Source organism: Pan troglodytes, chromosome 20 (assembly GCF_028858775.2).
Source record: "Pan troglodytes isolate AG18354 chromosome 20, NHGRI_mPanTro3-v2.0_pri, whole genome shotgun sequence".
In the NCBI taxonomy this organism is placed as follows: domain Eukaryota; kingdom Metazoa; phylum Chordata; class Mammalia; order Primates; family Hominidae; genus Pan; species Pan troglodytes.
The window spans coordinates 16,064,533-16,077,452 of record NC_072418.2 but is presented as its reverse complement, the minus strand read 5'-3'; the positions used below and the strand labels follow the sequence as shown (position 1 = coordinate 16,077,452).

Sequence of the window (12,920 nt, the reverse complement as noted above, 5' to 3'; positions counted from 1 at the left end):
GACCAGATTCCGAGGAAAACCATGTGCAAAATATCTTTTATCTCTTAAGATACAGGGTCTCGCTCTGTCTTCCAGCCTGGAATGCAGTGGCACGATCACAGCTCACTGCAGCCTCAAAATCCCAAACTCAAGTGGTCCTCCCACCAACAGCCTCCCGAGTAGCTGGGATTACAGGCACACACCACAATGCCCTGCCAATTTTTTTAATTGTTATTATTTTTTTTAATAGCAACAAGGTCTTGCCATGTTGCTCAGGCTGGTCTGGAACTCCTGGCCTCAAGCGATCCTCCTGCCTCAGCCTCCCGAGTAGCTGAGATTACAGGCAGGAGCTTTTGTGCCCAGCAGGTCTACAATCTTCTTAGAATGCTTCAGGCTGGGCATAGTGGCTCATGCCTCAAATACCAGCACTTTGGGAGGCCAAAGCAGGCAGATTGCTTGAGCTCAGGAGTTCGAGACCAGCCTGGGCAATATGGTAAAACCCTGTCTCTCCAAAAAAAATACAAAAATTAGCTGGGCTTGGTGGCTCCCACCTGTAGTCCCAGCTACTTAGGAGGCTGAGGAAGGAAGATCACCTGAGCCCAGGAGGCGGAGGTTGCAGTGAGCCAAGATTGAGCCACTGCACTCCAGCCTAGACAACAGGGAGACCCTGTCTCAAAATAAATAAATAAATAAATAAACAAACAAACAAACAAACCAATAAATGAATTTTACCTGTTTGTTTTTACTTTTTTAATGTGGCTACTAGCAAAGTTTAATTTTTTTTTTTTTTTTTTTTTTTTTGAGACAGAGTCACGCTCTGTCACCCAGGCTGGAGTGCAGTGGTGTGATCTTGGCTCACTGCAACCTCCACCTCATGGGTTCAAGCAGTTCGCCTGCCTCTGCCTCTGAGTAGCTGGGATTACAGATGCCCACCGCCACGCCCAGCTAATTTTTTGCATTTTTAGTAGAGATGGAGTTTCGCCATGTTGGCCAGGCTGGTCTCGAACTCCTGGCCTCAAGTGATCTGCCTGCCTCGGCCTCCCAAAGTGCTGGGATTACAGGCATGAGCCACCGCGCCTGGCTATAAAATTTCATAAGTAGCTCTTAATAGATTTCTCCTGGGCAGTGCTGGTCTAAACACTTTTTTTTTTGAGACGGCATCTTGCTCTGTCACCAGGCTGGAGTGCAGTGGCGCAATCTCTGCTCACTGCATCCTCTGTCACCCGGGTTCAAGCGGTTCTCCTGCCTTAGCCTCCCAAGTAGCTGGGACTACAGACGCCCGCCACCACGCCCAGCTAATTTTTGTATTTTTAGTAGAGACGGGTTTTCACCATATTGGCCAGGCTGGTCTCGAACTCCTGACCTTGTGATCTGCCAGCCTCGGCCTCCCAAAGTGTTGGGATTACAGGTGTGAGCCACCGCGCCCGGCCCTGTAACACTTTTAACACTGAACTGTTTGCCTTCCAGGTGGTAAAGAGCAGGTGCCTTTACTGATAGAAATGTCACCACTCCCTTCATCCCACCAGCCCCATGTCACTGACGCGTCCTTTCCCCTTGCTCTGTGGTAACTTTCTCCTAAGCACTCATCGCCCTAACATCTGTCATACAGGTATACCTCAGAGACACTGCTGGTTTGGTTCCAGGTCGCCATAACGAAGCGAATATTGCAATAAAGGGAGTCGTGCCTTTTTTGGTTTCCCAGTGCACATAAAAGTTATGCTTACACTATAGTCTATTAAGTGCATGACAGCATTATGTCTAAAAAAAATGTACATACCTTAATTTTAAAATCCATCAAGGCTGAGCACAGTGGCTTGTAATCCCAACACTTTGGGAGGCCAAGGCAGGAGGATTGCTTGAGCCCAGGGATTTGAAACCAGGCAACAAAGTGAAACCCCGTTTCTACAAAAAAATTCTTTTTAAAAATAGCTGGGTATGGTGACGCATGCCTGTGGTCCCAGCTACATGAGAGGCTGAGGTGGGAGGCTCACTTGAGCCTGAGAGATTGAGACTGCAGTGAGCTATGATCACACCACTGCACTCTAGCCTGGGGGACAGAGTGAGACCATATCTCTCAACAAAAATTAAAAAAAAAAAAAAAAAAGGCTGGGCACAGTGGCTCATGCCTGTAATCCCAACAGTTTGTGAGGCCAAGGTGGGGTGGATCACTTGAGGTCAGGAGTTCAAAACCAGCCCAGCCAACATGGTGAAACCCCGTCTCTATGAAAAATACAAAAAATAGCCGGGTGTGGTGGTGCACACCTATAAGCCCAGCTACTCGGGAGGCTGAGGCACGAGAATTGCTTGAACCTGGGAGGCGGGGGGAGATTGCAGTGAGCCGAGATTGCACTGCTGCACTCCAGCCTGGGTGACAGACTGAGACTCTGTCTCAAAAAATAAATAAATAAATAAATAAATAAATAAATAAATAAATAAATGTTTTATTACTAAAAAAGTTAACAATCATCTGAGCCTTCAGTGAGTCCTCATCTTGCTGGTGAAGGGTCACTGGCTCAGTGTTGATGGGTGCTGACTGATCATGGGGGTGGTTGCTGAAGATTGGGGTGCCTGTGACATTTTCTTAAAATAAGACAAGAAAGTTTTCTGCATCCATCGACTCTTCCTTTCACGAAAGATTTCTCTAGCATGAGATGCTTGTTGACAGCAATTTTACCCACAGTAGAACTTTTTTCAAAATTGGAGTCAGTTCTTTCAAACCCTGCCACTGCTTTGTCAACTAAGTTTATGTCATATTCTAAATCCCATGTTGTCATTTTAACAATGTTCACAGAATTTTCACCAGGAGTAGAATCCATCTCAAGAAATCACTTTCTTTGCTCTTCCATAACAAGTAACTCCTCATGCATTGAAGTTTGATCATGAGGCTGCAGCAATTCAGTCACATCTTCAAGCTCCACTTCTAATTCTAGTTCTCTTGCTATTTCCATCACATCTGCAGTGTCTTCCTCCAGTGAAGTCTTGAACTCCTCAAAGTCATCCATGAGGATTGGAATTGACTTCCTCAAAATTCCTATTAATGTTGATATTTTGACCTGTTCCCATGAATCACAAATGTTCTTTTTGTTGTTTGTTTGTTGTGGATTTTTTTTTATTTTTAATTGAGTTGAGGTCTCACTGTGTTGCCCAGACTGGTCTTGAACTCTTGGCCTCAAGTGATCCTCCTGCCTTGATCTCCCTAAGTGCTGGGATTACAGGCATGAGCCACTGGAACCAGCCACAAATGTTCCTAATGGTATCTAGAATGGTGAATGCTTTTCAGAAAGTTTTCAATTTCCTTTGCCCAGATGCATCAAAGGAATTTATCTACGGCAGCTATAGCCTTATGAAATGTATCCCTTAAATCATAAGACTTGAAATACAGAATTACTTCTTGATCCATGGGCTACAGAATGAATGTTGTGGCTGGGCATGGTGGCTCACACCTGTAATCCCAGCACTTTGGGAGGCTGAGGCAGGTGGGTAACTTGAGGTCGGGAGTTCAAGACCAGCCTGGTCAATATGGTGAAACCCCATCACTACTAAAAATACAAAAATTAGCTGGGCATGGTGGCATATGACTGTAATCCCAGCCACTTGGGAGGCTGAGGCAGGAGAATTGCTTGAACCCCCAGAAGACGGAGGTTGCAGTGAGCCAAGATCACACCACTGCAGCGACAGAGTGAGACTCTAAAAAAAAAAAAAAAAGTGTTGTGTTAGAAGGCATAAAAACAACACTCATCTTCTTGTACATGCCCATCAGAGGTCCTGGATAACCAGTGCATTGTTAGCAGTAATATTTTGAAAGAAATCTTTTTTCTGGCTGGGTACAGTGGCTCGCACCTGTAATCCCACCAGTTTGGGAGGCCGAGGCATGTGGATCACCTGAGGTCGGGAGTTCAAGACCAGCCTGGCCAACATGGTGAAACCCCAACTCTACTAAAAATACAAAAAAATTAGCCAGGCATGGTAGCAGGTGCCTGTAATCCCAGCTACCCTGGAGGCTGAGGCAGGAGAATCGCTTGAACCTGGGAGTCAGAGGTTGCAGTGAGCTGAGGTCGTGCCATTGCACTCCAGCCTGGGCAACAAGAGTGCGACTTCATCTAAAATACATACATATATATATATATAATATATATATCACATATATGTTATATGTGATATATAAATTATATATAACATATATTATATGTAATATAAATTATATATCACATATAACATATTATGTGTAATATATATCACATATACATGTATTATGTGTCATATATCACATATAACATGTGTTATATATATCACATATAACATATATTATGTGTTATATATATCACATATAACATATTATGTGTTATATATATCACATATAACATATATTATGTGTTATATATATCATATATAACACATGTTATATATATCATATATAACACATGTTATATATCATATATAACATGTGTTATATATCGTATATAACATATTATGTTATATATATCGTATATAACATTATGTGTTATATATATCATATATAACATATATATTATGTGTAATGTATCATATATAATATATTATGTGTAGTATATCATATATAGCATATATATTATGTGTAGTGTGTTATATATAACAGATATTATGTGTTATATATAACATATATTATGTGTTATATATATTATATATATATATTTTTTTTTTCTGAGTAGATCTCAACAGTGGGCTTAAAATATCAGTTATCCATGCTATAAACAGATGGGCTGTCATTCAGTCTTCATTGTTCCATTTATAGAGCACAGGCAGAGTAGATTCAGCATAATTCTTAAGACCTTAGGACTTTAGGAATGGTAAGTGAGCATTGGTTTCAACTTAAAGTCACCAGGAGCACTAGCTCCTAACAAGAGTCAGCCTGTTCTTTGAAGCTTTGAAGCCAGGCATTGACTTCTCCTCTCTAGCTATGAAAGTCCTAGATGGCAACGTCTTCCAATAGGGCATTTTGTCTACATTAAAAATCTATTATTCAGTGTTGCCAGCTTCATTAATAATCTCAGCTAGATCTTCTGGATAACTTACTGCAGCTTCTCCATCAGCACTTATCACTTCACCTTGCACTTTTATATTATGGGGACACCTTCTTTCCTTAAACCTCATGAACCAAGATCTTCTAGCTTCAGATTTTTCTTCTGCACTTCCCCACCCCTCTCAGTCTTCACAGACTTAAAGAGAGTTAAGGGCTTGCTGTGGATTAGGCTTTGGCTTAAGGGAATGTTGTGGCTGGTTTGATCTTCTATCCAGACCACTAAAACTTTCTCCATGTCAGCAAGAAGCCTGTCTTACTTTCTTATCATTCATGTGTTTACTAGAGTAGCCCTTTTAATTTCCTTCAGTAATTTTTCCTTTGCATTCACAACTTGGCTAACCTCTAGCTTATGGCCTCTTGTTTGTTTGTTTGTTTTGTTTTTGAGACAGGGTCTCACTCCGTTGCCCAGGCTGGAGTGCAGTGGTGCGATCACCGCTCACTGCAGCCTTGACTTCCTGGGACCAGGTGATCCTCCCACCTCAGCCTCCTAAGTAGCTGAGACCACAGGTGTGCACCACCACACCCAGCTAATTTTTTTATTTTCTGTAGAGATAGGGTCTCCCTATTTTGCCCAGGCTAGTCTCAAACTCCTAGGCTCAAGCCATCCTCTCACCTCAGCCTCCCAAAATGCTGGGATTACAGGCATGAGCCACCATCCCTGGCCCTATCTCAGCTTTTGACACGCCTTCCTCACTGTGTTTAATCATTTCTAGCTTTTAATTTAAAGTGAGAGACGTGCAACTCTTCCTTTCACTTGAGCACTTAAAGGCCATTGTACGGTTATACACTGACCTAATTTCAATATTATTATGTCTCGGGGAATAGGAAGGCCCAAGGAAAGCGGGAGAGATGGGGAAATGGCCAGTTGGCAGAACGATCAGAACACACACAACATTTATCGATCAAGTTTGCCATCTTCTATGGATGTGGTTCGTGGCGCCCCCAAACAATGACTATAGTCACATCAAAGATCACTGATCACAGACCACCATAACAGATGTAATAATTATGTAAAAGTTTGAAATACCATACGAATTACCAGAGTGTGACACAGAGACGCAAAGTGAGCACACGCTGTTGGAAAAAAAATGGCCCTGATACACTTCCTTGACGCAGGGTTGCCACAAATCTTCAATTTGTAAGAAACACAATATCTGCAAATTGCAATAAAGCAAAGCACAGTGAAATGAAGTCTGCCTCGGCCGGTGTGGTGGCTCACGTCCATAATCCCAGCACTTTGGGAGGCCAAGGCAAGAGGATCCCTTGAGCCCAGGAGTTGGAGGCCAGCCTGGGCAACACAGGGAGACTCCATCTCTAAAACAAAACAAAACAAAGCCTGCTTATATTTATTGGGTTTACTCTCAGTCTCCCCCACACAGAGTAGGGCCTGGCTTGTTATTAGTGCTCAGTTAATGTTTGTGAAGTGAAATACTAAGGACTTAACCACTGCCTGTTCTTTGCTGTTCATGCCCTGACAGCTTTTATCTGCCAGCACAGAAGAAAACAAGGTGCAAGAAGAGAATAGTGATCTCTAAGTCAGAATTTGAGGAACCCAAATTAGTACCAGAAAGCTGGTAGGAGAAGAGAAAAATAAAGTAAATCAAATTAAAAGTTGAATGGGCCAAGTGCAGTAGCTCATACCTATAATCCCAGCACTTTGGGAGGCTGAGGTGAGAGGATCACTTGAGGCCAGGAGTTCTAGACCAGCCTGGGCAATATAGCAAGACCCCATCTCTACAAAAAAATTTTTTTAATTTTCTGAATATGTTGTTGTACACCTGTAGTCCCAGCTGCTTAGGAGGCAGAGGTGGGAGGATCGCTTGAGCCCAGGAGGTTGAGGCTGCAGTGAGCTGTTATTGCACCACTATACTCAAGCCTGGGTGACAGAATAAGTCCCTGTCTCTAAAAATAAAAATAAATAAATTCATTTTTTGTAAAGTTGTATGTCATGGCCTCTGCCTACTCTGGCTTCATGACTTGCTGCTTGAACCTCACCATCCAAATCCCAGTGGTGACACCATGTCATTTCTTGAATTTGCCAAGCCCTCTTTCAGTCCCAAGCTCTCTGTCATGGCCACTCTCAGCCTGGAAAGTTCTTTCCCCACTAGCCAGATTTCTCCCCCTCATCTATGGGAACTTGACTTGAAGTAGGGGGAATCCCAGGCCCTGGACTAGTTAACACGACCTGCTGTGTGCCTCTCAAAGCCATTGTCTTCCTAGCTGAGAAGGCATCACACCTGCAACAGATTCACTCATTGTGTGCATGTTTTTCTTAACCACTTCTCTTCTGCATCAGCTCCACGGGGCAGGGATAGTCTCATATGTCACTCTACCCAGCACATAGGATACACTCAGACGCCCACTTGTGGATGGTGGAAAAGGTCAGCCCAACCTAATATGCCCATCTCTCCTCTAGGGGTAATCTTGAGAAAAAAAGTTGGGAACTTGCTTTGTCTTAGTTTAGGATGACCCAGAACAGATCCTGAAACAAGAATTTAGGGCAATCCTTGTGCAAGTAGTTCATCTGAGAGGTGACCCCAGAAGGGTTGGAGAAGGAGAGGGGAGGTGGGGCAAGGAAGGGTGAGTTGTCCTGTAGGCAACTGAGCTCAGTCCCACTGGGAGCCCACGTGGAACTCACATCTTAAGTGATCCAGAATGAAGGGTGAGGGAGCTGCGGTATTGATCCACCAACTCCCAGCAAACTTTGGTTGAGGGCTGCTCCCTTAAAGTTCATTCCCTGGGCCTGCCCCAGATTTGGAGACAGCCCTGAGGCAAGAGGTACAGATACCAGTTGGCCACAGACTGAAGTGTTAAGACCCAAGCCCCTGGATAAAACTGAAAAATCAAGCCAGGTGTGGGGGTTCCCACCTGTAATCCCAGCTACTCAGTAGGCTAAGGCAGGAGGATTGCTTGAGCCCAGGAGTTCAAGGCTGTAGCGAGCTATGATTGCACCACTGCATTCCAGCCTGGGCATCAGAGCAAGACCCCATGTCTAAAATAAAAATAAACTGAAAAATCCCCAAGTTATTTGCTGTGACCAACCTTCCGTTAACCACAGACCCTCTGGTATTCAGCATTTCTTGTCCATTATATGAAGTTCTGATGACAGTCTCTTTTATTGTATTGTGCCTTGACCACGCACTGTACATCACTTAGCTCTGAAATGGACATGTTCAGGAAACAGGGCCAGGAGGGACCCTGTGTTTCAACAGCAATACTTTTACAAATGAGGTCTCATGACAGGGTCTTGCTCGGAGGATTTCTATGGAAGCCTCATCCCACCTACTGCTATCATCCTTACTAACTTGCATTTACAAAAGGGACTCTTTTTGACCAGAGGCTTGGGGTCTGTAGCTGCCTTCTAGCCAGCTGATGCCGGCTGGTCCACACAGGCAGGATCACACCCAATTTTTGTTTTCTTATTTATTTCTGAATAGCTTAGCATACCGCCTGTGTGCCTGGCATTGTGCTGACCACTTTTTGTCAACTTACTGAATCCTCACAACCCTTGGAGGTATTGATACTATTGTTATCCAGGTTATACAAAAGGGGGAAACTGAGGCACAGAGCAGGGAAGTCCCTTGCCCAAGGTTACCCAACTGGAAAGTGGCAGATCTGGGATTTGAACCCATGCAGGCTGGGCTTTTAACACTGAACTACTTTCCTGCCATTTGTTAAAGAGCCACAAACCAGGCCAGGCACCATGGCTCACGCCTGTAATCCCAGCACTTTGGGAGGCCGAGGCGGGTGGATCACCTGAGGTCAGGAGTTCAAGACCAGCCTGGCCAACATGGTGAAACCCTGTCTCTACAAAAATACAAAAAAAAGTACCCGGGCATGATGGCGGGTGCGTAGTCATCCCAGCTACTCGGGAGGCTGAGGCAGGAGAATCCCTTGAACCCGGGAGGCAGAGGTTGCAGTGAGCTGAGATCGCACCATTGGAGATCGCACTCCAGCCTGGGCAACAGAGTGAGACTCTGTCTCAAAAAAATAAAATAAAATAAAATAAAGAGCCACAAACCCTGAAAGGTCTGCCATTCCCCCAGGGCCCCAGGCCACCCCACAATCTATTGTCATTGTAGGTTGTGAAATATACTGAATGTCACCCCAACCATGAGCCATGGGGAAGATTCCATTTCTCTCATTGCAACATTTGTGCAACATGAACCATCTGTTGGGGGTCTTCGTAAATCACCTTTTATCCCGTGAGGCAGGTACTGTTAAGACCATTTTACAGGTGACAAAACTGAGGCCAGTGGTGTTGAGTCACCTGCCTGTGGTCACCCAGCCAATACAGGACGGCTTGGAATCCCAAGCACCCCCGCCATACTGTCTGACCCCCAAAACCCACCCTCTGTTCTCCATTCTGGCTTCTTTCTTTCAGCATCTTGGCGACAGTTGGGACGGAGTTTGACCTACGGACGCTGAGGGCAGTTCGAGTGCTGCGGCCGCTCAAGCTGGTGTCTGGAATCCCAAGTGCGTGAGTTTCCGACCCTGACAAGGGGTTTGCTCACGGGCCCCAGGAGCCCTCAGTTTCCCCTATGCAGAGCATCTCAGGAGGCCACATCCTGCCACCAGCCTGTGTGAGGGCAGTCTCTTCTTTGGGACTCCCTATAGGGAACCCCCTAGGAATACGACTGTAGCTCCCCATGAGCTCCTGAAAGCAAACTAGGAGCCGCACCCATTTATTGAGCACCTACTGTCTATTGGGAGCCATGCTAAGCACCACGTGTGATCTCATTCAGTACTCACAGCCCTATGAAGTTGATAGGACTGATGTCTCTATTTTATGGAGGGGGAAACTGAGGCTCAGAGTGGCTGAAACATTGGAGCAGGGTTTTGTGGCTGAGAAGTGGCAGAACTAGGAGTGAGCAAGTGTGACTCCAAGCCTGGGCCGTACCACTGGTGGCAATGACCATTCCCATTTAATGAGTGCCTGCTGCGTACAGGGCACTACAGAAGGACTTTACATGAATTACCTTATTTCGTCCTCACAGTCACCCAGTGAACACCCATTTTACAGATGAGAAGGTTGAGGCTCAAGGAGGTTAAATTACTCACCTGAATTCTTAGAGTGGACAGTAACGAGCTCTAAAATTCATACTCATTCCTTGCTGCTTTCTCATTCTCCACAGATACATCTAGTCCCTGTTTAAGGGTGGCTGCCATATGCAGGGTCAAGATTAAGTATAGGTTGAGCCAAAAAAAATGTAAAAAGCAAAAATAAAACAGGGCTGTCCTTTTTCTATCTTCTTGTCTTGGTTAATAATAATAATTTAGCCAGGCATGGTGGCTCATGCCTGTAATTCCAGCACTTTGGGAGGATCACTTGAGGCCACAAGTTCGAGACCAGCCTGGGCAACATTGTGAGGAACACCACCCCCCCGATATCTACAAATTTTTTTTTTTTTTTTTAGAAATTAGCCAGGTTGACTGGGCACAGTGGCTCACACCTGGAATCCCAGCACTTTGGGAGACCGAAGCGGGCAGATAGCTTGAGCTCAGGAGTTTAAGACCAGCCTGGGCAACATGGCGAAACCCCATCTCAAAAAAAAAAAAAAAAAAAAAAAATTAGCAGGCATGATGGTGCACACCTGTAGTCCCAGCTACTTAAAAGGCTGAGGCAGGAGGATCTGAGCCCAGGAGGTCAAGGCTGCAGTGAGCTGTGATAGCACCACTGCATTCCAGCCTGGACAACAGAGTGAGACCTTGTCTCAAAAAAACAGACAACAAAAAGTTTAAAAACAAACAAACAATTTATAGGCTGGGTGCAGTGGCTCATGCCTATAATCCTAGCACTTTGGGAGGCCAAGGTGGATGGGTGGATCACCTGAGGTCAGGAGTTCGAGACCTGCCTGGCCAAAATGGCGAAACCCCGTCTCTACTAAAAATACAAAACTTAGCCGGGCGTGGTGGTGGGCATCTATAATCCCAGCTACTCGGGAGGCTGAGGCAGGAGAATCACTTGAACCCCGGGGGGGCGGAGGTTGCAATGAGCTGAGATCACGCCACTGCACTCCAGCCTGGATGAAAGAGTGAAACTCCGTCTCAAAAAAAGAAAAAAAAAAATTAAAAAGCACTTACTATGTGCCAGACATTATTCTAAGTATTTCCATTTTTTTAAAGTCCTTTATCCTCCCAACAAGCCTGTGAAGTAGTCTCTTTTATTATCACCATTTTACATTTTATTGGCTTCGTTCTTCCGGTTCATTGCTACCCAGGTTTAAAGAGTAAGATTTCCCAGGGGATCACCAGCAGGGTCTTTTTGTAGAAAGAAGACACTTCTATCCAAGGTCTCTGCAAGATCCCAGCAGATGCCTGCATCATATTAAATTAAGGGCCATCCCAAATCTAATAGTCAAAAGAGCCAGGTGCAGTGGCTCACACCTGTAATCCCAGCACTTTGGGAGGCCAAGGCAGGACGATTGCCTGAGGCCAGGAGTTCAAGACCAGCCTGGGCAACAAAGCGAGACCCTGTCTCTTAAAAAAAAAAATACAAAAACTAGCCAGGTGTGGTGGTGTGTACCAGTAGTCACAGGAGGGAGACTGAGATGGGAGGATCGCTTGAGCCTGGGAGTTTGAAGCTGCAGTGGGCTGTGATGGTGCCACTGCACTCAGCCTGGGCAACAAAGTGTGACCCTGTCTCAAAAAATATATATATATATTATAATAGCAATAGTAACAAGAGTCTCTGTTTAATGACCACCTATGACTTACCAGGTACTTCACTGTGTGTGAACTCTCTCATTTAATCCTATGAGGGAGGTACTATTGCAGTCCCCATTTACAGATGGTGAAGCTGAGGTTTGGAATTCACTAGTAAGCGGATGACTAGGTCAGGTTCCCTTGAAGCAGATACTTAGGTGGGTGTTCAGATGCACCTGCTTTATTGGGGGACGGCTCTTGGGAGAGACAGCAGGAGATCAGCAGGGTGGGGCTGGGGAATGGATAGAGCAGGGATGCAATTTCAGCTGGAGTGTGTGTGACACCAGAGTTGTCCTCCAACGCATGGCAAGGATGCCGGCCTTTTGTACTTCTATGGTCAGTCACTGTGGATGGGAGGTAGAGACGCAGTAGCTCCCAGATGAGATAGCTTTTGATCACCAAGGGCAATTCTACTAAGAAGAGAGGCAGCTGGGAGGCATTAGCAACCAACATCCATAGCAGCTGGAGGGCAGGTACACTAGAAAGAAAATGGGATCTTGGCCGGACACCAAGAGTATCCAGCACCTTAACCACTGCACCACGCTGCATCTGTTAGCACCCACATTACATTTTTAAGCCCTTGGAGTGGCATGGCCCCTCGAGCTATCCTGACAGCTTCCCTCTCTTACTGTGGTCTCCACCCATCAAGAGCCATGGGAAGTTCCTCCAATCAAGAAGCAAAGCCTCAGGCTATATGTTTGAACCTTCATTTTGATCATAGACTTTCCTAGTAGATACCATAGTGGTTACAAACATAGGATGTTGTCATCATTCAGACCTGAGTTAATCAAGAAAAAAATGGTAGTGGAACCAGGTATGGTGAAGTGTGCCTGTAGTCCCACCTACTCGGGAGGCTGAGGCAGGAGGCTCACTTGTGCCCAGGAGGTCAAGGCTGCAGTGAGCCGTGATCATGCCACTGTATTCCAGCCTGGGTGACAGAGCAAGCCCATCTCAAAAAAAACAAGCCAGTGATGGGCAAAGAAATACTAACTAAGGCTGTTGCTCTGTCGCCAGGCTGGAGTGTAGTGGTGCAATCACAGCTCAGTACAGCCTCAACCTCCCCAGACTCAAGCAATCCTACCATCTCAGCCTCCCAAATAGCTGGGACTCCAGGCACACAGCACCATGCCTAGTTAATTTTTTTGTATTTTGTAGAGACAGGGTTTCACCACGCTGC

At 45.3% G+C, this 12,920-nt stretch overlaps 1 protein-coding gene across 9 annotated transcripts in view; it reads left to right on the top strand.

Moving 5' to 3' along the window:
• CACNA1A (calcium voltage-gated channel subunit alpha1 A) overlaps positions 1-12,920 on the top strand; it is a 418,584-nt gene that overhangs the window by 242,744 nt on the left and 162,920 nt on the right. For all 9 annotated transcript variants that reach the window (XM_054673094.2, XM_054673090.2, XM_054673092.2 and 6 more), the window contains one exon: positions 9,423-9,514. In XM_054673094.2, the coding sequence (XP_054529069.1) occupies positions 9,423-9,514 (92 nt within the window). The remainder of the gene's footprint in view (positions 1-9,422; positions 9,515-12,920) is intronic.